The sequence below is a fragment of the Myotis brandtii genome, unplaced genomic scaffold, assembly GCF_000412655.1.
Source record: "Myotis brandtii unplaced genomic scaffold, ASM41265v1 scaffold325, whole genome shotgun sequence".
Classification (NCBI taxonomy): Eukaryota; Metazoa; Chordata; class Mammalia; order Chiroptera; family Vespertilionidae; genus Myotis; species Myotis brandtii.
Genome location: NW_005362486.1, coordinates 1,903,180 through 1,929,529, shown reverse-complemented (window position 1 = coordinate 1,929,529; position 26,350 = coordinate 1,903,180). Strand labels below are relative to the sequence as shown.

The 26,350-nt window shown below is 43.2% G+C and overlaps 1 protein-coding gene across 2 annotated transcripts in view; it reads right to left on the bottom strand.

The window, feature by feature from the left end:
- CDON (cell adhesion associated, oncogene regulated) overlaps nt 1-26,350 on the bottom strand; it is an 84,273-nt gene that overhangs the window by 7,293 nt on the left and 50,630 nt on the right. For both annotated transcript variants that reach the window (XM_005870887.2, XM_014543414.1), the window contains exons 9-17: nt 22,245-22,531; nt 20,787-20,961; nt 18,912-19,040; nt 16,155-16,358; nt 14,074-14,255; nt 13,224-13,329; nt 8,006-8,128; nt 3,739-3,960; nt 1,485-1,765 (exon numbers count right to left, since the gene is read on the bottom strand). In XM_005870887.2, coding sequence (XP_005870949.1) covers nt 1,485-1,765; nt 3,739-3,960; nt 8,006-8,128; nt 13,224-13,329; nt 14,074-14,255; nt 16,155-16,358; nt 18,912-19,040; nt 20,787-20,961; nt 22,245-22,531 — 1,709 coding nt within the window. The remainder of the gene's footprint in view (nt 1-1,484; nt 1,766-3,738; nt 3,961-8,005; nt 8,129-13,223; nt 13,330-14,073; nt 14,256-16,154; nt 16,359-18,911; nt 19,041-20,786; nt 20,962-22,244; nt 22,532-26,350) is intronic.

Sequence of the window (26,350 nt, the reverse complement as noted above, 5' to 3'; positions counted from 1 at the left end):
GGACAATGTTCATAGTTTGGATTAGGAATGGTGACAAAAAAAGTTTAGGGAGTCTGAATATAGGCCATGTCTTTCCACATGAAATAATGAGATCATTGTTCTCTTTTGGTAATGAGATGCAGTAAAGCAAATAAGGTATTTTTTCTACAACATACTAAAGCTAGGTCACATGACAGCCATGAGATTTCTAGCTTTAAGATATAACTATATGTCATTGCTTTATCCTCCAAATATTTAATAAATCTTTATAAAAGCCAACGATAAAAAAATTTCTTCAAATTTTAGCACATTGTGGGTCATGGCAAACTTCTCTGTAATCAGAACAGTGACAAAAGCTTAAATTTGATAAACTAAAATAATCTATTTGGTTGAAAAATAATATAGATGCATATCCAAACCACGTAGTAAGTCAACCGTCCTGGTGTAGAGACCCTCTGTAACCAAAATACATCTAAGATATTCTACTCATTCTGTTCCCATTTCAAAAAGTGAACTGTATCAGCTAGTTATTCCTGAATTACAGTGGTTTTAAAACTTTATCCCCTCTTGTGGCTCAGAATATTAACACTGTGAAATGCAGGCATCAAGACTACCACACATTGGGCAAAAGAAACTAAAGAATCACAATGTGTTAGCAGTCAGTCTGGTGGCCTGTAGACATGTTCCGCGTGGCCATGCAATGACTTTCAAAACTGGAATGAATTTCCAACATGTAAAAAGTCTGGCAATTATGCCCAACTGCCGTGGCTCAGTGGTTGAGCATCGACTCATGAACCAAGAGTTCGCAGTTCGCTTCCCCATCAGGGTTGCAGCTCAATCCCCTGTTAGGGGTGTGCAGGAGGCAGCTGATCAATGATTCTTTTTAGTCACCGATGTTTCTGTCTCTCTCTCCCTCTTCCCTCCTCTCTCAGAAATCAATAAAAACATTTAAAAAACACCTGGCAATTTCACCTGTACTTACAGGTGCTTTGAAAAAGCAGGCAATCTGGCCACACTGGGTCCTGCACGCCAACAACAGGAGGGGAGCTGCCGTGCCCTCTAAGACAGCGCGTGTGCTGTGCCTTCGCTGGTGCCTCCAATGCCTGCCCCGCCCTGAACGTGCTTCACTCGGTGTCATGATCGGGGATAGGAGTTCTCAGGCTTTGCTTTGAGTCAAATTTAAAGGATCTGGACCAGCCTTCACCCAATGATTTTTCCATTTCCTCTCAAGAATAACTTCCATTTATTTGCTACAGGTTCTACTTCCAGTGCGAAATCATTTAAAATTATAAACCAAATTGGCGAATATATCTATTACCTGATAATAGAAATCTTACAAAGATTACGCTGGATCGGGGGGTTGCCAGGGATACATACTAGTTCCATTCCAGGGAACCAGTGAGGTTCCCACAGTGAAAAGAGCCAGCATGCCCACCCTGCTCTTGTACCTGGGCCCCGGGGTGGGGGGGAACAGGGACAGCGTCATTTATAATTGGGTCTCTTACATTCACTAGATGACGAGGATGTTCAAAGTCCACACGTGTCCTGGCTAGAGAGCTCGTGTGCCCAGGGTAATGCCCTCCGTTTAAGCTCCCGTTCACGAGCCCACGGACCCCGTTAGGGACCTTGTGGTGAAGGTGGGAGCAGCCGTTGCTGAGACCCCCGCTGCTTAGGAAGCTCCCGTGCACATTTCCATTTATCCGGGTGGTGCCGGGCAGGGGGGCGTATTCCACCATCTGCCCATTGATGTCCGAGCCTTGGTACAGATATCCTGGTGGGTCGTATTCTGTCAAGAAAGAACAAAAAAGAAGAAAAAAAGATACTGAGAAGGATGACCTTCTTGCTTAGGAAGGTGTATTAACAAAACCATTAAGAAACTGCAAACACACTCTGCAAGTGCTCAGCGAGAGCCTGCTTGTGAGCTGTGCTTCAGTGAAGCCACTGCTGCCGGTCCCTGTACCTGTGCAAGTATCTAGGAACTTAGTTAATTATGACTGTTAATAAGAAGAGGAATTAACCAGGGAGCAATTACTCAAAAGAATAAAATAAGGAAGGGAGGGAGGGAGGGAGGGAGGGAGGGAGGAAGGAAGGAAGGAAGGAAGGAAGGAAGGAAAAGAAGACAAAAAAGACAATTACTGAATTGAGCAGGCTGAAACTATCCCAGTAATGGCAACACTAAGTGCCCTATACTTCAAAGTACGGAAAGAAACTGTGTAAAACAACAGAAGGCTAACTATAGGCAGGATATTTCAGGATAGCAATAAATAACATTTTTAAGAAGAAGGATGGAGTTGTGTATGTATTTACTAACTATCCATATAGTTCCTTGGTTATTTTAGGAAATTGCGGAGTATTAAAGGCAAAAGGCTAATTATCCCACTTTCTTATATTAAAACCATGTAACAACGGCCTCACAATTCTGATTTCCAGAGGCACACCTGCCAGGTTCATTTAGAGAAAGTAAATATCCCTTAGCAAGCACAGCACCTGAACTGTGCAGGGTTTGCTGTCAGAGTCTGCTAATGCTGCAGCCGTGTGTGGTGAGAGTCTGCCTGCTTCTCTTCCCCAGGAAACGCTAAGCTGAGGGGGCAGAGACCACGCTTCCTCGATTTACCTCTATCACCATGTCTACCAGTGCCAGGCGCACAGAAGACAGTCCATGACGACCTTTTGAATGAATGACTGCATCAACATTACTACTTTAAATGTCCATCTTTAAACATTATCAAGTCACACAAAAATGACTTTAACCAGATTAGTCTTGTCCAGGCAACCCAATCATGACTTTCCATTTAATAATTCAGCACAACCTCAGCAATTAAGGTCAATGACATTAAAACCATTTAGAAAAAGACCCAATGTAATGCTCTCCAAGCCTTTCAGTCTGGTTGCATCGTCACCACCACCTCCCTCCCTGCCTATCTCCTGGAAGGCACCACGCCAATTAAATCCCTTTTCCCCCTGAGCTGTCAACGACAAAGGGACAGTATGTGGGAGGTGGCTGACAGAAGCCAGAAGTGCCTGTCACCGCTGGTGTCCTCCTTTGCTTTTCTGTCATTCTCTTACTCTTGGGCCAAAGGGGAAACCAAAAAACTTCCTCCCACCAAAGATGAAGTCTCTGATGACCCTGAACAGCTGGGGGAACAGGACAGATAGGAAGAGAACTGGGGGAAGAAAAGGGAAACGAGTTCTAGATTATGTGTTTAAATACAGTGCCATCCCTGACCTAGCTTAAGCACTCCTCTTACTAGATGCATTTAGGGGAGGGGATGCACTTGAGTAGTTTTGGTACATCAGGTACCAAAATAGGACCATGTTATCTTAAATTGTGTCATTCAGGGACAGTAACTTAGAGAAGTCTTCACTCCTTTCCTTCCCATCATGCCTCTTCCCTTCCCTGTTGACAAGGTGTGTACAGCCTGGAGGCGCTCCTGCAGCCACCACAAAGCTCCTGCTTCAAGCACTCGTCCCCTCTGCTGGTCTGACAAAGCCAGTGTCTCCCAGCGCGGAGTCAGCTCTTTGCTCAGAGCCCAGCTTAGCTTTGGCTTTGCTGTTTATATCTACCAGGCAATTTAATCTGATGCTCCACTTACTCTGTTGACAACTCACAGTTTTAAAGTCACCTCTGATTGAAGAGGAGCTAGTGGATTTTATGCCATGACACTAATACACAGAACTGTGAGAAGTCAGTATTCATTCTGACTGTATTTCCCCCCATCTTCTTCAAACAAAGAGACGAAACTACTGGGAATGCCTTACTCTGCGTGGTGTTCTGCTGGCGGTTCTTCCACAGGCACATGGCGATGAAGACCATGAGGATGAGGACCATGACGCCCAGCACACAGCCCACCACCAGGTACAGCATGTCGCTGCTCCTGGCGGGGCTGGCTGCAGGCCCCACGTTGCCTCCGCCTCCGAAGGAACTGGGAGGGGTGCTCAGGTCTCTGCCAGGATCCTCCGAAGCTCCGGGAACACGTTTCACTGGGTGAGATAGAAGGAAAACATGATGTCAGGGTGAATACAGACTATGACGGTTTACTCTCTGCAGGAGGTCTGGCTAGGAACTTAGCCGGTCTGTTTCCACTTGTTACTGAGATGATCTGACCACCAATGAGTTATAAAGAGGACTCAAAAGTTTCAAAAATCTGGGGTGCCAAAGATTTAGTCCACACATTCTAGAGAAAACAGACATCAGAAAAACACACGCGCTTGGTCTAACCCAAACTCCTGGTTATCTGCCCAATTTACACTTTCAGAAGACTCCCGAAGAGTTGAAATAAAAGTATTTCAACTATGGATGGGATAAAAACTCCATTCTATCGGGTATACTTTGGGCTGAATTACATATTTTATGCCTCTGCCATGTGATGAGTATTAGAAGATATGACTTTGGACTATAAGAACAATTACATACAATCCCAAAAACCTCACACATAAATATAAAGCATTCCAACACCAAAACCGTTTGGAGTTCACGTCAGTACAGTACTTTTACCTAGTTCACTGGTATAACCGTGAGAACGAAAGCTAACCACAGGTGGGATTCAAACCCCATTTTTCTCTGTCTCCAAACAACATGCTCTTAATGCCTTAAAGGTCGTGGAAAGGCAGTGGGCTCAGTGGCTGGCAGTCGACCGGCTAGGTCTAGATCCCGCCCACCACTTGTCCTCAGCTGTCTGGCTTTAACCTCCTGCACGTGGAAAAAGGGGATAAGAAGAACAGCTCCATCAAAGGCTGTAATGAAGAGTGAGCGAGTCAGCCCACGTAAAGCACTTAGAACAGAGCCTTCCAGGTGGCACGTGGTGTTCAATTCTGTATGATTATTACTTATGACGCTACATGTCATGTTATGCTACCTAATGGCCCATATGAGCAGAGTGGTCTTTTAAAAAATCAACTTCCACATTATATCGGAGTTCAATATTCTAGCAACGTTAACAGACAGAACAGAGGGGGGGATGGTAAAGGAGAGGCCACCTTGCGAAGGGGAGAGCTCTCCATCGCCGAGAGCTAGCTGAATGGTTGGCAGAGACTTGAAAGGAAAATGGTATGTTGGATCAAACAATTCTCAGGTCCCTGCCGATTCTAAAGAAAACAAGTTTTTGAGGCAGAATGGATGTTACAGACTCTACAATAAAGATCAGGATTACTCATAGGGAAGTCCTTCCAGTTTATTCATTCTTTATTTACCCTTAACTTATTCATAATTCTACCAAGCTTGATGATCTGGTTGCCAACCTCTTGTTAAAGTTAAAAACTTTGGCAGCAGAGGGTGAGTCAGACAGACCCATGGACATCACTAAGAGGCAGCTCAGAATGTGAAATAAGAAAGGTGGCATGGCCGTAACCGGTTTGGCTCAGTGGATAGAGCGTCGGCCTGCGGACTGAAAGGTCCCAGGTTCGATCCCAGTCAAGGGCATATACCTTGGTTGCGGGCACATCCCCAGTAGGGGGTGTGCAGGAGGCAGCTGATCGATGTTTCTCTCTCATCCATGTTTCTAACTCTCTATCCCCTTCCCTTCCTCTCTGTGAAAAATCAATAAAATATATATTAAAAAAAAAGAAAGGTGGCATGAAACACATGAAGATCCTGGGACACAGTCACACACCAAAAACAGAGAGAAGCAAAGAACCATGGACGAATCCTGCCAGTCGATGATCTCTGAGGGTGGGGAATGGGGGCCTTCAAGCACCTGTCATTCCTGAAAACCTTCCTGAATTACTGAGGATAAGACGATCAGTGTTCAGAAGAACTTTGAGTCATTTCTTTAAAAGGTGCATTTGTATAGAACATGTTCTATTTAAACAGGCTAGGAACTGCAATACATTGTAGAAAGTCATTCAACACGAACAGTTAACATTTTAAAGATGTTTTTTCAGCCCAGCCAGAGTGACTCAGTTGGTTGAAGTGCCATCCTGTGCACCAAAAGGCTGCCTAGTCAGGGCACATAAATGGGTTGCGGGTTCGATTCCGCCAGGGCGCATGCAGAAGGCAACCAATCTCAATCTCTCTCTCTCTCTCTCTCTCTCTCTCTCTCTCTCTCTCAGCATGTCCTTAGGTGAGGATTAAAAAACAGCAACTTCACTTTAAAAAGAAGTTCTTTCTTTTCTCGCTGATCTGAAAGTCTGTAGGGAGGAGGACCTTTTACTCCCCAGTGAAGTCAATGAGTGTGAGATGCTATTGCAGACACAGCTATACTATCATACTATTTAAACAACAGTTATTACATTGCTGGCTATGTATTATGTTTTGTGTGGCTAGATTCCTAAATGTCTGGGGGACAGAAATGATAAATTTCATTTTTATGTAACTTTCCTCTGAGCGTTACAGCATTCTAGAGGCGGATAAGAAGTGCCCAATAACACATCAGAGTGCCTCATACAAGAAGGCACTTAAATCTGTGCTCACCAAATATAATTCAAGGTAAATCTAAAGGTCTATGTATGTATGTGTTTAAATGTTGATTCAATATATGCGTTTTGCAGCAGGAAGACGTGATTTAGAATTAAAAGATGGAACTAAGTCAGTGTTTTTGACCCCTTTTATTAACTTCGTTTAAATTGGGGTAATAACATCACCTGTACAGATGCTAAAGGCTGCCTAGCCTCCTTCTCCCATGCAGGCAGGCCCCCAACTCTGTTTAGGTGTCCGCTGAACACCCCAGAACTCTGGAGTAGGTCTTGATCCATCAACCACCCCAGGAATGATAGGGGCATGTGACTGAGTTCTGGCCAATGAGACGTGAGGGGGAAGGATCAACTAGAGCAGTGGTTCTCAACTTTGGCTGCACATTAGAATCACCTGGGAATCTTTTTAAAATCCTGATTTCTGGGCCTCATCCTCCAGAAATTCTGTTTCTTTGTTACTAATGTTGTGGCTCCACCCCATAACAAAGAAACAAAATTTCCAGAGGATGAGGCCCAGAAATCAGGATTTTAAAAAGATTCCCAGGTGATTCTGGGAAGTTTTCCCTGGTTCTTAAAAATAGCACCAAGTCCTAGCTGGTTTGGCTCAGTGGATAGAGTGTTGGCCTGCGGACTGAAGGGTCCTGGGTTTGATTCTGGTCAAGGGCACATGCCCAGGTTCTGGGCTCGATCCCCAGTAGGGGGCGTGCAGGAGGCAACTGATCAATGATTTTCTCTCATTGATGTTTCTATCTTTCTCTCCCTTCCTCTCTGAAATCAATAAAACTACATTTAAAAAAATAAAAATTGCACAAAGATGCCGGGAGGGTGGTTCAGTTGGTTGAGCGTCATCCGGCACACCAAAAAGGTCTCGGGTTTGATTCTGGTCAGGGCACATACCTAGGTTGTGGGTTTGATCTTCAGTTGGGGTATGTCTGGGAGGCAACCCATTGATGTTTCTCTCTCCCCTTTCCTCTCTCTCTCTAAAATCAATGGAAAACATCCTTGGGTGAGGATTGAAAAAAAATAGACAAGGAAAAATGTTTCTTTTTCTGTCAGATTGAGACTGAACACAAGTGTTTTTGATCTATAAATATCCACATTAACTGTTTCTATTATATCTTCCTTTTTAAAAGATGGTAATATTTCAGTTAATCTAGGTATGTAGGCATATTGAGGATTTCAATTTAGAATTAGTGACTGCTAATTCTGAACTTAACTACTATACTTAATTAAACAAGTACTGTTATGAACATCTGTCATTCCAGAAACTACTTTAAACATATGTTGCACTTAACCTTTAAATTCTTATACGTTCTGTTTAGTATTCTAATTCTCACAGCAATCAGTAATAGTCAGCAAATATTTCTGTTCTCTTGATGGAGAAAAAGAGAAAAGAAGTGGCTTAGAGTGACAGAAATTAATAAATGTGATGGATATTTATGTGAATTATTTTTCAGACAAGTGCTCTAGCCAACATAGTATACCTTCTGTTTGGACAGTCTAACTGTATGCACCGAGAAAAAGGTCCAAAGCAGAAGTATCCTTCGGTAAACATATCAATAGTCAGAAGGAATAATCCAGAGTTTGGAAAAAGCACAAATCCTCACCCCTCCCTTACCTTTAGTCTCACAGATCATCACATTACTAAACTCGCTTTCTCCTCCTTCGTTGAAGCACTGCATTTTAATATCATAGGAGGTTTCTGGCTGCAGATGCCCAATCGTGTGCCATTGCTTTGAACCTAGAAAGAAAGATAAGAGATAAGCTTTACATGTCATACAACCACAGTGATACTGTCAACATAATTACTTAATAATTTCAAAATGAGGTGGGAGCAGCATCCATTACCATATAGTCAGTCTGTACGATAAAAGTGTACATGATATAAGTATTTTGGTAATATACCACAAATAAATTGTACTTCTATTCCATGGCATGGAGAAAAATGATAAAGAGATAAACTGAATTAAAGCTATACCTGTGTGTTGGTGGTAATACTTCGTTTCATCACAAATAATTACTGGCGAGTCTTTGTAAAATACATGTTAATTTCACACACAGGTGGAAAACACCCTCAGCCCTTTGATCCACCTGTTCAGCCCAGCAAGTCAATCCACTCTGCCCACCCGTCAGGGAGCAACACTGCATGTGAGATCACAAGTGGTGCCCTTCCCAGAACAAGTGACTATTTACAAGACAGGCTTAGTTAGCAAAGCTCTCAACTCCACTGCAAGGAACTCAACATACACTGACATATAAACAAACGCCTGAATAAAAGGTTGAGGATAATCCGAAAGCAAACCCACCACGGGAAACCCTTGCCTACTGCTCCACTGTTTCTCCTCTTTTGGGGCAGGGTCTCCAAACCACATAAGTATCTCTAATAGACTGATTCTGTTATCCATGGCACACAGCCAGCACTTCCCTTAGGAACACTCCTAAACTGAACATCCCAGCATAAATCACTCTCCATTTTTACTTCCATGGACCTGTGACAAACTTTAATAAACAGGACACTTCTACCAAAGTTAATTAACTCTTCAAGCACCTTTAATCCCTCTTCAAACTGGTGCCACTGTTTCTGAGAAACTCAACTATACCACCAACTGATTTAAGAATTAATCAAAGGGGGAGGAAAAAACCAAACCACCCACACAAGTCAGAGCGATTTGGCTGATAGACCGATAGCGCTAGGTTCCTTTCTAATTCAACACAGATAAAAATATTTCAATCTGAAAGCACAACCCCTCCCCCAGAACACCAATACAAAACCCCTCATTTATAAAGACCCCTGTTTTATACGATGAAGAACCTGTTTGTTCTAGGATCAAGGGACTCTGAAGGGCTCAATAAGTGAGGAAATCTGTGACCTGATTATAAATGTAAAGAGAACCTTAAAAGAAACCAAACTCAAAATCTGGTTGAGATTAGATCAGACCTATTTCTAAATTCCAAAATCTCTCTCTTTTTAAAATCCTCGCCCAAGGATATGTTTTAATGATTTTCGAGAGAGGAGAAGGACGGGAGGGGGGGGGGGAATTAAGAGGGAAAAGGCGAGGGAGAGGGAGAGAGAAACATCAATGCGAGATCAGTTGCCTCCCATACACCCCAATCGGGGATCGAACCCGAAACGCAGGCAAGGGCCCTGACCAGGAATCAAATCCACAACCTTTTCAGTGCATGGGAAGATGCTCCAATCACACCAGCCAGGGCAAAATTCTAAAATCTTTCTAAAAAAATGTCTATTTTTTTTCTCTACCCTTAGGCCTTTCCTAGCCCAGCCCTGCACTCACCTAACTATACACATTCTCATGACTATTTACTACACTAGATCTGAAGTTTTCCTTTCACAGCAGTAGCGAAAATGGAATTAAATTAAGCTCCTGATATGTTACTAATAAGAGAAAACCATTAAAATAACTGATTCATATCCCATTGTTATGGTAATTATCCCAATGGCTAAAATTACAGGAAACATCAGCAGAGAGAATGAGTTTTTACTGATCCCTGATGAGTAAGACAACCAAGTGCATTATTAGGTTTAAAGTCAACGTGCAATTTTTTTTCCTGAAAAGATATTTTACAAAAGACGAGAAACAAAAAGCACAGACTTAAAGATCAAATGACCAATTCCTCTGATTTACTTGGAATGCAACTTAACCTGGTAAGATAAAAATATCCAGCAAAAAAGCAGTGGTATGCGAGAAACATTCATAGTTTATCTAAACGTGGAATTAATTCAGAAACAGGATCACTTAATATAACTGTTCTCGTACTGTATTCTTTAACAATGCGAGTTTCCATTTTCCCCCCAAAAGCCCGAATGACCTGAGTCGCTATGCATAAGTAACCTAAAACTTCACTTTAAAGACCGCTTTACGCACAGCGCGTAAACACTTGTGCTCCTCGGCTTGGCAGAGCTGGCCACTAGTTAACTGCCACAAAAGGAATTTCAAATGCATAAACTTGAAAATAAGAAATAAGCAAATTACACAGCACAGTGCAGCCCACTTAAACATCTAGCTGCTTCGTCTACCACGTTTATAAACACACTCTCTGTGAACCGTGAGGCAGAATGCACACCCACAGACTCTACTACTGGATACGAAAGCTCCTTTCAAGCGATTTCCCAGTTCCACACTCAATATTCACATCACACAAACTGGTAAGAGTTCAAAGATGTAACTACAGAATATAGTTTAAAACTGTTTTCCAGTGGATATTTCTGGAGAGGAGAACTAGGAAGGGTGGGGGAGACAGAGAGAGAGAGAGAGAGAGAGAGAGAGAGAGAGAGAAAGAGACAGGGTGGGATGTTCATTTTATTTACATTTGCCTTGTTTAAAACTACTTTATAACAAATGTTTAACCTCTGTCAAAAGATTTTAAAAATAAATATCTGACAGCCCCACTCTCCCAACCCAGCTAAAGTAAAATGGAGACTTAGCTAGGACTAAAATGTAGAACAGGCACTAATAATTCTTTCCATTTCTTTTTTAATAGTCTTTTAATGTGTAAGGAAAAGTGCCCATAACTGTGCAGCTCACTATGTTCACACCCTGAACAAGGTCAAGAGAGAATATTACTGGCATGCAAAGGTCCTCCTCTTGCTTTTCCCAGTCATTTCTCCCTCAAAGCTGCTACAACCTGGACTTCACAGAACTGTTTCGCTACTAAACAATTATCTTTCGACATTTCCCCAATTCTTTATGCTTAAAGCAAATTTTAGGAACTAATTTCTTTCCAGATTAAGAAAAGAGAAACAATTTCATTCAACAAATATTTACTGAGCACCTACTATGTGCCAGGTTTTAAAACTCAGATGATAAATTTTTCATTATATTATAAAAGTAATTCCATTGGACAACCATTAAGAGAAATGTTACAATATTTAAAGAAATGTGATTTCATAGCATATTAAAGTATTTTATTGTAAGACTACATATAACAAAAACTATACGCAGTATTAGATGTCAAGAAGTCATATGGAAATAAGCTTGGCGTAGGGCAATTTTCTGACATGGCCCATTAGGACATTAATATTTCAAAGAGTCAGAATCTTGGAGTGAAAAAAGACCTGAAAGAAGCCTTGCTCCCAAAGCAAGAATCCCTTCCAAGATATTACTGAGAGCACCTATGTTAGAAATGCTATGATAGTGCTGACAGCACCTATGTTAGAAATGCTATGATAGTGCTGACAGCACCTGTGTTAGGAATGCCATGTTAGAGAATGCTTCCTTTATGCTACTTCCTTTTAACTGCCCCTCCCCCAAACGACTGCGCTCTCTTCCACACAATAGTCTTTAATATCTGAAGACAACTATCACGTTGCTTGCTAGTCATCTTTTTTCTACTGTTAGTTGTGAAACAATTCTGTGGTCATCCTAGACATTCTACTATTCTTTCTGGACTTCATTCATTCAATAAATGAATACTAGACACTTCACCATTGTATGGATTGGGGAAAACGTATTGGAAAAAGGTCCCTTCTCCACAGGAGGTTAACATTTAGCGAGGGGACAAACTTAAAGCAAATAATTTCATGTATGTGCACACACACATACATCTATGATGAATTTCTATGAAATATACATAAAGGGTGTGATTAGAAATTAAGTGGGAGGATTTTATCTGAGGAAGACATACTTAAGCTCACAACAGAGAAGAGCACCTAGATCAGGGGTCCTCAAACTTTTTAAACAGGGGGCCAGTTCACTGTCCCTCAGACCGTTGGAGGGCCGGACTATAGTTTTAAAAAAAACTATGAACAAATTCCTATGCACACTGCACATATCTTATTTTGAAGTAAACAAACAAAACGGGAACAAATACAATATTTGTATTTGCATGTGGCCCGCGGGCCGTAGTTTGAGGACCCCTGGCCTAGATAAAGCCTTTGGGAGGGGAGCACACAGGGGGCGGGAACTGGGCTGTGCCAAGGTCCTGAGGCAAGGAAGGTCTTGCTGCACACAAGGAAGCTGAAGGAAGGCCCGGGTGCGACAGAGGACACAGTGAGAGAGCAAGAGGTGCCTGAGACATGGCTGCAGGTGCAGGCAGGGCCGGCTGATCCTGTGGTGCCTTCAGACCAGATGCAAAGCTCTGAGTTGCATTATAAATGCAGGAGAAAGGCAGTTTCAACACTCTTTACCATCTCTTTTTTTAAATATTTGTATTGATTTCAGAGAGGAAGAGAGAGGGAGAGAGAGATAGAAACATCGATGATGAGAGAAAATCATTGATTGGCTGCCTCCTGCATGCCCGATACTGGGGATTGAACCCACAACCTGGGCATGTGCCCTTGGCCAGAATCGAACCTGGGACCTTTCAGTCCGCAGGCCAATGCTCTATCCACTGAGCCAAACTGGTTAGGGCACCCTTCACCATGTTGGCTGTTTTTTGTTTTGTTTTTTCTCTCTACTTATATTCCAATTTTTCAGCATCTCTAAAGTGGATAACATGCTCAAGATGTGATCTTTCTAGTGCAAACGTCAATGGAGCTGCTGACTGAGACATAATTTTTTTTTTAATATAGCTAGAAGTTGCAGTTTTTTATACACAGGTTACTATTCATTTAAACAAAACAGGAAACAAAAATTATTTTCAGATGAACTACTGACAAATCAGACCTCCCCCATACTTTTGTAACTGACAGTTTTTATAACCAAAATGTAAGCTACTATATATATTAAGTTAAAAAAATTATCTTTCTCTGGGAAAAATTCAAAGTAATAGCACACATACCATTTCAATTTTTATAATCTCTTAACCTGGAATTATGTTTTTCATAACATTCCTTCCAAAACTCTTTACTGGGACCCCCGCTTGCCAATGGATCTTACCTTCTACGATGTCCCTCTTATAATCGCTGTCATTGTCACTGTCAGTTGGCCGGTAATAGATATAAAATCCTTGAATGGGAGTGTTATTGTTAATTGACGGGATGTACTAAAAAACAGAAGCAGAAAACTTGTCAAAAACAAAAATAAATTTAACTTCCAAATCCATTAAGATTTATTTATCTGCATGGCAGTATTTCTCTGGATTCATTTTGCAAACATCCTTGACGGCCATTTTAAATTTAATTCAAAGGTATTCAAAGGTATTAAGAGCGCTTAGCTTACTGCAGGGCTAACCAAAATTAAAGCAATATATTCCACAAGGTTCAAAGGCATAAAAGTACATTTGGTTCAAAATGAATAAATCACGAAATGGCAATTAAATCAACACTTGGATTAGAGCTGAGGCAACAATAATTTTATTTTTAACCCTACCCCATTTATAATATGTGCTTTTAGACAAATATCTGTGCCCTTCAATTTCCTCACTTAAAAGTTCAGAAATCTGCCTGGCTGGCATGGCTCAGTGGTTGAGCATTGACCTATGAAAAGGTTCGATTCCCGGTTAGGGCACAGGAACTGGGATGTACCATGGTCCTGAGGCAAGGAAGGTCTTGGGTTGCAGGCTCGATCCCAGTATCGGGCGTGCAGGAGGCAGCCAATCAATGATTCTCTCTCATCATTGATGTTTCTATCTCTCTCTCCCTCTCCCTTCCTCTCTGAAGTCAATAAAAACATATTTTTTTTAAAAAGTTCAAACATTTGCTGTTCACTGTATCACGTCACAAGGACATTAAACTATTAACATGGCCAAACCAGACAACCTTCTCATTAGAGAAGACGTGTTACTTACCGTCCACTTTAGCATGATCTGCGTGTCACTGACGGCTTCTGTGTACACAATGTGAGGCCCGGCTACTGGACGGTTAGAATAACGATTGGGGAACCCAGCCACCTGATAAGGACGAGATGCTGAACTCCGAAAACTCTCACCATGATGGTTGATAGCAATGACCCTAAATTTGTATGTTGAACCTTTTGAGGAGAGAAAAAAAACACACAGAATTTTTAAAAAGCTGTAATACGACAACTGAAGGTACAATACTCAAACTATGACAACTGTGCTATAACAACAACATACTCTGAAGCCTGTGTGGTAAATAGATTTCTACCCACGTGACCATTTCTAGCAACTGGTAGTAGCTGCTCAGTGCAGTGTGTTCACAACCCCAAGATGTAAACACCCCGAGAGAGGAATGATCTGTCCCCGAAGGGGGCGGACAGAGAACAGGGAAGAGCACATGTGCTCCTTGCACCATCCAGTTCCAAAGTCATACCCATCACAGACAGTATTAGTGGGGGGTCTGTGCTCAAGACCAGGTTCTTCTCCCTTGGAAAGAACAACTGAAGCGTTAGTATGGTGAATGCATTTATGAAGAGGCGCTGTGGGGGTATGTCACTCTGATTCCACCTGTAACGGGGTAAGAGGGAGCAGATTTAGACTACAACAGAAGATACTCATTTGTATTAGATTTAAGAACTTAAAAAACAATAACACGAAGGGTGTGAGTTTCTGAAAAATCTAAAGAATAAATTAGACCCCTAAAGCAAGGTTCCTACTAGCTCAAAAGTGCCCAGGGGCTTCCGCAGACAGTGTTTTCCATCTGAAAAATGTCACGGAGCTTTACACACATTTACAACTGCCACCTTCTCAGTGGGCTTCCAGTCAAATGGCGGAGTAGGTAAGTGTGGTACTGGTATCTCCCACAATCACATCGAAATGACAGAAAAACAATCCCTGAGAGCCGACTGAAATCTAGCTGAACACAGTGAAGGATGCGCAGAAGCCGCACTGAGACCGATAGGAGGGGCAGACACAGAACGGGTGTGGCAGTTAAAAATCAGGAAGGCTATCTCAGCTGCTGAGGTCCCCTGAGGAGGGAGGGGTCCCCTCCCAGCCCCCAGCCCAGGTTTCCAGTGCAGGGACGAGCAGTCCCCAGAGCTCCTGGCTGTAAAAACCAGCAGGAATGGTGGCGGACTGACACAAAGGGCTGCTGTAGTTCCAGGAGTTCCTCTTAAAGGGCCGGTACACAGATTACTCGGACTCACTCACTCTTAGCTCCGGCATGAAAGCAACCAGGGACGTAGGAGGAGGAGCTCCATTGTCTGGCTCAGGAGAAGGCTAGAGGGGCAGCTTTCTTTCAAACGGAAGTGCTGGCAGAAGCCACTTTCCTTTGCTGAGCCCTCCCCTTGCAGGCGCAGGCACCATATCTGAGTCTCCATCAACCCGGTTACCATGGTGATCCCTCAAGACCCCACCCAGCCAACTTGTAGGCCCTCCCAAGCCGCTTTCGGTGACTTTTCCATCCAAAGGCCTATCTTAGCTCATGCAGCGAACTTTCCTAAAATCCCTCAAAGGTTCACAAACCCAAACAAACAGCATCTGGCCTTGGTGCGCCCTGTACCTCTTGCTAAGTGGCCCCAGGCCTGGCGCTGGAGGCAGCTGGACTCAGTACACAGCTTGACCTCTCCTGGGCACCTCTAAGCCTATCACCCTGCAGCTCATGCCAGGTGGCCCAGGCAGGGCACAGGCAGTGGCTAACCTTGGCCTGCACCTCTCAGAAAGCCTCAGAGCCGACGCACCTGATGGCCAGCTGCAGACCCTGCTGGAGCACCACTCCACCACTTCCATGAGCGATACACGCAGAGGGCTCACTCGGCGCTCGCTGGAGCCCCTCTGAAGTCAGCTCTGCTCCAGGGGGAAAGGCCCCTGCACAGCAGCTCTTTCACGGCAGTCGTAGCCTCTTCTTTATTTTCACATTTTCATGCAATAAGCTTGCAATACTCTAATTAAAACTATATGGTTAATGAAACTATGCACCTATGGTTGGTCAGCATGGATGGTATAAAAAGGAAATGTTGGAATATTAATACCTGGCTCTAAACTACGAACTTCCACCGAGAGTCTGGAAGGAGGGATATCTTCAGCTGCCACCAGCCAATCACTACTCCTCATCCGTTTATATTCGACCTTGAAGGCAGTGATTGGAGAACCCCCATTGGCCCGAGGAATCCAAGTGACGTAGACAGACGTCTCTGATGCAGTGGAGATGGTGGGCCGATCGGGGGCCTCTGGAACTGAAAACGGAAACATTCGCTTCAGTAACCCGCAGTGTCAGAGACAAGAATAACTCAAACCAACTAAAAGGGATAACTGCCAAATATTTAATGAAAGGTTCTTCCAACTTTGCTAGCATTAATAATATATCTTCCTGTTAAAAGGCAATGAAATAGCCAAATACAGGAAATAAAAGAAGGAAAGTAAAATTAACCTACTAACTTGACAACTGTCTCTGAAAAACTGAACGTTAGTGTGATCATTGTGACCAGGCTCATTTGGATTCATGGCTAAAACAGTGTATGAGCAATTTTATCATTGGTTGCTTCAAGTCTGATTGTGCTTATAATTTACTAGAAGCCCATTGCACAAAGAGATTCATGCAAAAGGCCTTCCCTTCCCCTGGCTGCTGGCACCGGTTTTCCTCCAGCACCTGGGACCCAGGCCTTTGCTGCTCCAGCTGGAGCCTTCAGTCTTTGCTCAGCTGCTTCACGCCTACGTATGCAAATTAACCGCCATATTTGTTGGGTTAATTTGCATACTCTCCTGATTGGCTGGTAAGCATAGCGGAGGGAGGGTCAATTTACATGTTTGTCTATTATTAGGTAAGATAGTAAATTTACAGTAAAATTATGTGTTATTGAATTTAGATGTTTTCTTTATCCATCCAGGCTACATAAAACACATTCAGCAAACAATCTACAGATTATTAAATTAGGTGTTACTATCCTATCTTACACACCTCAAGGCTATAGGACTGCTACTCCAAAACACGGACTGCTAGGCGTGAATAGAGATAAAATTTGACTAATAAAATCAATACTGATAAAAACGGAAAGAGAGAATTTGCTTAGGATGAAAGTAGGAAGACAGGCTATGTCATCAAAGAAAAGTGCTATGAGAAAATACATGATCCACACGACCATCCACATGAACACAGAGAGAACGGGGGTGAAAGAGCTAATGTCCAGCAGTTTTCAGTTCAAACTGCCAAGGGCAGGGGATGACCTAACCCACAGGTGAGACAGTCTAGCTTCTATGGAAACATCAGCCACTGAAACCGTGTACCTAACTAACTCTTCTTGCTGACTAAGCCATTGTGTAACCCTAACTGGCTCCCCACTTTCACAGAGAGAACGGGGGTGAAAGAGCTAATGTCCAGCAGTTTTCAGTTCAAACTGCCAAGGGGAGGGGATGACCTAACCCACAGCTGAGACAGTCTAGCTTCTATGGAAACATCAGCCATTGAAACCGTGTACCTAACTCTTCTTGCTGACCAAGCCATTGTGTAACCCTAACTGGCTCCCCACTTCGCTCCTACAAGGAAAGAATGCTGCTAGAAACAGCCTGGTTGGTATGACAGCTACATCACAAATTAGCCCACTGCCATTCCACTGTGAGTTCTGTCAAGTGAGCTAGTTCTGAGCGGAACAAGGAGGACCCACTCCGGCCAGGGTGACATTGCTCAGGTGAAGTCACCAAGGGAGTCCGCCTCTGTCTAGTGGCACACCGCTCAAGCAACACCCTCTGTCTCAACACCCCTCAACCCAGACACAAGTACATGAGGACAAAACACTGTAGCATATGGTACTTGTATGGAGAAAGCGTGGCATTTTATAAAACAAACTGATTCATGGGTAAAAAGGAATCTACTCAAAGCAGGCAACTTTGAGGGATACTTACTGTACTCCTTTCAAGTAAGAAAGCAATGGAAACAGAATGAACAGAACTGTTAGTAAATCTCTTTAAATACTACATAACCAAACAACTTCCTTCTGTCGATTCATTTGGGGTTAAAACTCATCATACTCACAGGTAGATATAGAGTTATTAAAAGTTCATCAAAGAACACCACAGTTTGAATAGAAAAGGAAAGCTATTAGGGGAAAACATCTCCACAGAGAAGAATATCTTCAATATCTAAAAGAAACAGCATGTGACAGTTAAAGGATAAAGGAAAGAACGCTGCACTTGGAGGTAAAAAATCTGAATTTGAATAGCAATTCTTCTGGTTTTTAGATGATCTCAAGCAAGCTGCATAGCTGCCCGAGTCTCAGTTTCCTACTTTGTACAATAGGTATGCTACCTTCTACATCAGGTTCCTGTGATGATTAAATAAAGTATCTAAAAACCATAAGATTGACAAGATATAGCAATGAACCTGAGTGCGACCTGTAATCATTCAATTCAAAAAAGACCTAAATCTTACTACAGGTACCACCATATATTTTGATAAGTCATCAAAAATAAGTAAGACTTTTAGAGTTCAAAATATAAATGTGGTTTCCCTGCCAGAGAGGAGACAGAAAAATCCTTTTTGTGAGTTATATAATCTTAGTACCGGATGTTCTGAATCTGAGTGTATTACCTTAAACACCAATCATGGCACTAGGTTCCAAGGTTTGAGTGCTACAGGGAATTTAAGAAGATGGTTGAAATAGGACCTAGAAGAGTACATGGTGGCTATAACCTGAATAATAAACAAATAACCCTGTCCCATTCTGCTCCCCAATCATCTGAAACAGGTCGGCTACATTTATAAACGAACAGAGTAGGAATATTGGTCTCCTCACCTCCGCTGTGCCTGGAGGAGTCTGTCAGGACCACTCCAAAGTGGTCCGCAGCCTCCGAAACCACAGGGCGCTTCGGAATGCCCGCTGGAGGGGAGGGGGCCTGGGCATTTTTCGATGAGGGTGTTTTCTCTAGAAATATTAGAAAACATGCTGTAACATGAGCTTCTCTATATAAGCAAAGTAAGAAAAGATACCATGACATTCAACTGGCACACAGATGCAAACATATGGACTAACCTGTCATAGGTCTAAATTTAAGCCCTACATTGTAAATACCTAGCTCTCAGAGGCACTGACTTTTAAAATTATTTTTTCTAGTACTTTAAAGGGAAAACTAAAATGAGTCTTTCTGCACAAGCTAACTTTAATTTACACACAGAAAAAAAACCACACAAAAACATCAAATGACTAGGGTAAAGGTTTTCAAACTGTCCATTTTTCTTTTTAATGTACATATTTCTTAACTGTAAAACATAAAATTCATTATTAAAGAGATTCTGTTAAGTTTCTTCACAGAATAACTGTTGTACTAAGTTTTAAAATTTCAAGAGGCAAAAGGGGAAACTGGGTGATTATTTTAAAACTGAAAAACATGCTTATTCAATATTTATAGGTCAGACTCTGTAAACAACTGAGGACTAAGTATAAAAATTAACTCAAAATATATTTCAAGTAAGAAATACTCATTATTTTTCTGGCCATCTCAGTAGTTAGATGAAAAGGTCTTTTTCAAAAGCCAATTGATAATTTCTTCTCAATCATCATACCTCCTTTTATTATTGTGCCCCAATAAACTCTGTCGCACCCAAACCCCATCTCCGCTCCCTGAAGTCTTCTTCGCGATCATCTGTGGCTGAGCTATGACGGCATCTTTTCCATCAAGCCTCCCCTCACAAGCTCCCCGCAGAAAGAATACCCTTTCTCTGCATGCCCTGGCATCTTCCCTGCCAGTCTTTCCTAGCACTTACCAAGTCTGGTCTCTGCCTACACTCTTGCCTTCCTCCTGATCCTACAGCTAGGACTGTCCGTCGAAACATACATCAGGTTGTGTCAAACTCTGCTCAGATCCCTACAAAGCTCCCAACTCACTCAAAGTCAGTGTTGACAAGCTGCTGTGTGATGTGGCCACTCGGTCACCTCCCTGAGTGTTCTCCTCACTTACTCTGTTCCCATCAGAGGCTCCCTCAGTGTTCCAAGGATACACCAAGCACACCCCACCCCAGGACCTTTGCACTTGCTATTCTCACTGCTGGATGTTCTTTCCCCAGATAGTCACATGGCTTTCCACTTCACCTCCTTAACATTCTGCTCTGCTGTTGACTGAAGACTTCTCTGGCCACCTCCCTAAACTGTGACAACTGCTACTCCATACACTTCCCACATCCATCCCCTAATTTATTTTTCTTGCTAACAGTCACCGCTTCTAATATACTTGTAACCTAGGTATAAATCTCTCCCAACTAGAATGTAAGCTCTATGAGAACAGGAGTTTTGTCTATTTTGTTTATTGCCAGGCACATAGAAGCATTCAGTAACTATTAGCTGACCTGAGCTGTTACCTTGTAGTTGGTATTTATGCTTCTGTCTCACCTTTCTTAGCAAAGTGGAAGCTCCAACAGGATGGATGTTGTCTTGATCACCTCTGTTCTCCCTGCGTCGCCTACCCTACAGCCTTACCTATCATAAGCTCTCAAAAATATCTGTGGAACATTGGGTGGAATGGAATAATACAACCATCCAATGTGGCCAAAAAGAGGTACCATAATAGGCGTATTTAATGAATTTATACATAAGACTCTCTACTAGCCAAAAGGATGCTTACTAATAAAGCGACACAAGACAGCCAGCCATTCCTCTTACAGCAGATTTACTCACCTTTGCTGGTTCGGAAGGTCAGCATGGCAGGCTGTCCTTCGCCCGCTGCGCTTCTTGCTACCATCAGAACTTCATAGAGACTCGATGGCTCCAGTTCCGTTAAATGGAGCTCATTTTCACTGCCTGGGACTCGCACTGTGTGCCAGCTGCCCACCACGCCAACACCATCGTCCAGCTACTCAAGAGAAAATAGGCCATTAGAAAAAGGAGATAAAGGGTAGAAAAAGCTTCCATTCCAATTTGATAAAAACTACAAGTTATTCAGTTCCAGGTGAATTTTGGGAAGTGGTGTACCACGTTAAATAAAAGAGACACAATATTTCTTCATATTAAGAAATATTAGGACTATAAGGAGGCCTGCAGCAAGAACCCAGGAATTCTCACTGTAAAGACTCCTGGCTCTGCTACCTCCCACCAACTACAGCCTCAAGCAAGTGATTTACCTCCCAAAGTCGGTTCCTCTTACTTGTAATGGAAACAATACTCGTTTCTTACTGGGCTAATGGGAGAATAAAGTATCTAATAATGTGTATTAATGATAACATACACTATACATAATAAATATGATAAAGTAGGATATGTATGCTTGTATATATATGGATTATATAATTATGGGTCATATATTTCTAGCATTCTTGCTTCATTCTTGACACTGTTCAATGTGTGCTGGATGAAATAAACATAAGAGATCCAATCCATTATGTCTTCATTAATGGAAACAAGAGACAATCTCATATGGGAGTTTCCATGTGGCTAAGAACACTTCCTGCATCTAGAATCATCCAGTTAGGAAAGTAAAGAAACATTCAAATCTCATGATGCTAATTTTTCCAGATATTAAAAATATTACTATTAAAAGATGGATACCAAATGTCTTGAACAAAGAAAATGATTTTTAAGTATGAGGGTCTCTCTTCCCATTTCATTCATCTGCTAGTCTCACTAAACAGAAGAGACTTTTTAATTTTGCTTTAATATAAGCCTCTGGAGGGAAAACATCTAGAAAATCAACAGTTTACTGTGATAAATAACCAAACAACACGAGATTCCAGTACAATGAAGAAGACAACTTGAGAGGCAAATGCCCATCAGAGATTATGCCCGAGGACTTTGTTCAAAAAGTTGTTTTCAATAAGAAAATGCTTTATTTGATAAATAAACTGTATATGACTATGTTAGACAAGGGGGAATGACTTCTAAAAGTGGTTGATAGCGCTTTATCCCTAAGAGGTTAAAATGTTTGATAAAAACTGATGAGAAGTCACAGGGTCCTGAGAGTACCCATTTTTGGGGAAACTGTTCATACTTCATTCTCACTCCTTTAGAAGCTGGTCAATGCAGCTGGGATGTGTCTCCTGGAGCATCTTTCCTGCCGCTCCCCCAAAGGAAAAGGTCATAGCATATGCTACACACACAGTGTGCGGGTGTGAGAAACGGTGATACCCGAGGAGACAGTACCTTTCGATACTTCACAAAGTAGGCATTGATGGGCAGCCCGCCGTCCTTCCCCGCCCTCCAGAGCAGGTTGTATGTGTCTGCAGTGGGGGTCTGCGGGGGGCTCAGAATGATGGGGGCCTCGGGCACTGAGGCGCCGCTCGAACTTTTCTCTGACGGTGACTCCACTGCGCTGAGATGTTCCCTTACTGGAAGTGAGCTCGAGAGTCCAGTTTCTGAACCCTCTCTCTTCTCACTCTGAGCAGCATCAGATGTGACGACTCCTGCTTTTGTATTTGTTTCCAAAGGAACTGCAGAGAAAGGGGGCAGGGAGAGAGGGAGGAAGAGGGGAGACGGCTTGAAGAAATGCATGATTCAGTCTTCTACACAGTGGCTTAACTGCCTGCCCACACTGATACAATGTGAGCCCTAAAAGGTAAAGCAAGTAACATTCAATGCAGAATTCATGGGAACCTCTGACCTCCAGTAACTACCACTTATTCGTGAAGGAGCAAATTAATTGTTTGAAAAATCAATGATATGATGCAGTAGGTCAGTGGTTTACAGGATGCTGAGCACATCTTATGCACCAAGCATGGTGCCAGATATTAATAAACATAATCTTATTTAATTCTCAAAACAACATTCTTAGATAGTAATACTCCCACCTTATAGATGAAGAAATCAGGGTTCTGAGGGATTAAGTGACAACAGCTGGCAGACGAATGTTAGTAGAGCTGCTAGGAAGAAGTGAGAGGGCAATATAGTAAAACAAATATATTGCCAGCACCAGACAACTTAAGGATTGACAGCCCAGGTTCTCTAAAGCAGCGGTTGCCAACCTTTTGGACCTCATGGACCACCAGTGATCTGCGGACCACAGGTTGCTGACCGCTGCTCTAAAGTGCTATTAATATTGACCCAAAAAAGTCTCTTTTTTTTTTCTTTACTACTTTTGTGGAGGAAGGGAGCACAGGAAACAACGCTGGAGTTTCTTTTCCACAGTGAAGTCAGATTTCTGGTAAAAGGAGGGTGTGTTTTTAGGAGAACTCCTGCAGTTTAGTAGAGAAGCAACAAAAAACAGGACTAACAGTGTAAGGTCAGTTCTCTGTTTGTTTAAAAGAGAGAAAAGGTGTCCCAGGAGCATCCTCCATCAAAGAACACAAGAAGCTAATGAGAAAATAATAGAGAAGAAAACTAATTAAGCTCACTGAGACTGCAAAATATTGCTCCTGGAACGGCCATGTTTACCTAGTGAGTCAGAACGTGGGCTGATGGGAAGGGTGGGATCTTGTGCCTGCTAATGCAGATTCGGACGCAAGCAAGTGGGGTAATTAGCTGTGGCTCATGGTATGGAGAAACCTTCTTAGCAATAGCAGTTTCACGGATCCTCTGGGCAGGTTTTACCACTGGGAAGTGGTGTTGGGCTGTAGGAGAGTTTAAATAGCGCATGCCTCAGTTTATACAGAGGGGTGAGAAAAAGTGCGTGCTCCATCCGGCCTGTGTCTCAAAGTTCTACTCTGTTCCTCAGGATGCAATGTGACTGTCCATACCCTTCTATCCAGAGGATTCAACCAATCTTCATTTACTATCCCAGTCATATAACTTGAGCCCTCACCAGATACTAGATACAATTTATAAGGCCTTAACAGTACTTTCAAAAATTTTTTCATATATGTTATTTCAACTTATCTTCAAAGCAACTCTGTGAAATGCCAGAGTAGATATCTAGCACTTTGTAAGGTGGAATGGTTTTCTGCACTGGAAAACAGATGGATAAAACTGTGGTTTTCTAAATACTGTAACTATGGCAATGAATTTAATGACTCAGTTGAAACTAATCAAACAGGAACTCTAACCATATCTGTCAAAGTTGTTCCTACTGTGACCACTCAGAGCAGCAACCCCACCCAAAACTCTAGGAAACTCAGGCCAACTCCCATTGGGGTCTCGAAGAGCTACAACTCACTCTACAAATATCTGCACATCCACTACCCCAAAACTCAAGGTCTCTGGAAAGAAAAAAACTGGGGATGTGTGTGTGGGGGACAATGTAAATGCCTGTCCGTACACTGACATTTAATAAGGCTCAGATTCCTGTGGAAAGAAGCGGACTGTACTGTTCTGAGCATTCATGAACTCAGCTACATCTCAATAATTATTAGAGAGTATGTAAAAGAGGCAATGCAGGACCACTTAGGCAGGATGTAGGTGATGGGGTTACTATACATAAAAATGGTATTTATCAAGACATTTATTGTGCAGAGTGCCATCTTAAAGGTCTAAGAAGATCTAATCTAAACAAGGCAGCTTATGTATCTTTTAAGGGCTTCAGATCATATGTAAAGTGAGGCATTTAGAGGAAATATCTAGTTTCACAGCTATGGCTATGACCTCTACAGCTCCCTCTACCCTACATTTACATAAAGCCACCACTTCAGCTAAATGCTCCCCAAGCAGCACCTGCATTACACCTGTCTTACAGCTAACAATTCTGTGAAGAGCCACTCTTACTTTTGCTTAGCAGAATCGATACATAAACACACACATATGCAAATTCATATATATATTTATAAATTTATACAGCACTCAATACCTTCTTTACTTGAGGATTTGTAAAGGTACTAAAATCAGTGACTATTCCTTCCTTTCTTAATCACTGCATTGGTGATTATAATTTAAAAAACAGTAGATGGTAATAGCCATACCCTAACACTCAGTATTTATTGGAGGATTTCTGTTGCTAGACACAATTCTTTGCACTTTATACCTATTAACTCCCTGAATGCTCACATGGACCCTAAGAGTGGGGCATGTCACTATACCTGTTCCGCAGGCGAGGAAACAAGCAGAGACGAGTTCAGTAACTTGCCCCGGGTACAAAGCTCCTGCATGGCAGAGCCAGCCTCACACAGCCTGCGAGCTTACACTCACACCATCCCCGCCTCTGCATGCATGCAGTGAGGAGCACAGAGTGGAAATGGAGTCCCTGCCTTCCCCTCTCTTTCTACCTCCAGCCTCACCCAGAGCTAGGGTCCTTGCGTACATGCAAATGGAAAGACAGGGCGTATCCACCTTCTATCTACCTAACTATTACTCCTTTGCAGACGACCAGCCCCTGACCACTCCCCTGGTGTAAGGGACCTGCACACCCCTGGTATAAGGGACCTGCACACCCCGGACCACTCCCCTGGTGTAAGGGACCTCACTCCCCTGGCCACTCCCCTGGTGCAAGGGACCTGCACTCCCCTGGCCACTCCCCTGGTGCAAGGGACCTCACACCCCTGGCCACTCCCCTGGTGCAAGGGACCTGCACTCCCCTGGCCACTCCCCTGGTATAAGGGACCTCCCACCCCGGGCCTCTGCATGCATGCAGTGAGGAGCACAGAGTGGAAATGGAGTCCCTGCCTTCCCCTCTCTTTCCACCTCCAGCCTCACCCAGAGCTAGGGTCCTTGCATACATGCAAATGGAAAGACAGGGCGTATCCACCCTCTATCTACCTCACTATCACTCCTATGCAGATGACCAGCCCCTGGCCACTCCCCTGGTGCAAGGGACCTGCACACCCCGGGCCACTCCCCTGGTGCAAGGGACCTCACACCCCTGGCCACTCCCCTGGTGCAAGGGACCTGCACTGCCCTGGCCACTCCCCTGGTATAAGGGACCTCCCACCCCGGGCCACTCCCCTGGTGTAAGGGACCTCACACCCCGGGCCACTCCCCTGGTGTAAGGGACTGGCACACTGGTGGTGTGGCCTACACTCCGGAGGATGGACCAGGGGAAAGACCTGCGTGGAATCAGGCTGTGCACTAATTAAAGCAGGAAATTCTGAAGACCCAGGCCTGTTGTACACAAGGAGGAACAGGGCACCAATCTCCGGGTAAGCAGCCCCTTGACCCCATGGCCTCTGACCTGTGGGGCCTGAGGACCCAGGCAGAAGAGGGCCACACGAGACCACTAAAGCAGAGGCCCAGGGCAGGAACCTCGGGTCCAAGAATCAGGGCAGCACTGCTCTGTGATAGTCTTACTCTCACATGACAAATTTGGTGACAATCTCCACTCAACTGACTACCTGCTGGGAATGCTGCTCTAAATATATACTAACTAGAGGCCCGGTGCACAAAAATTT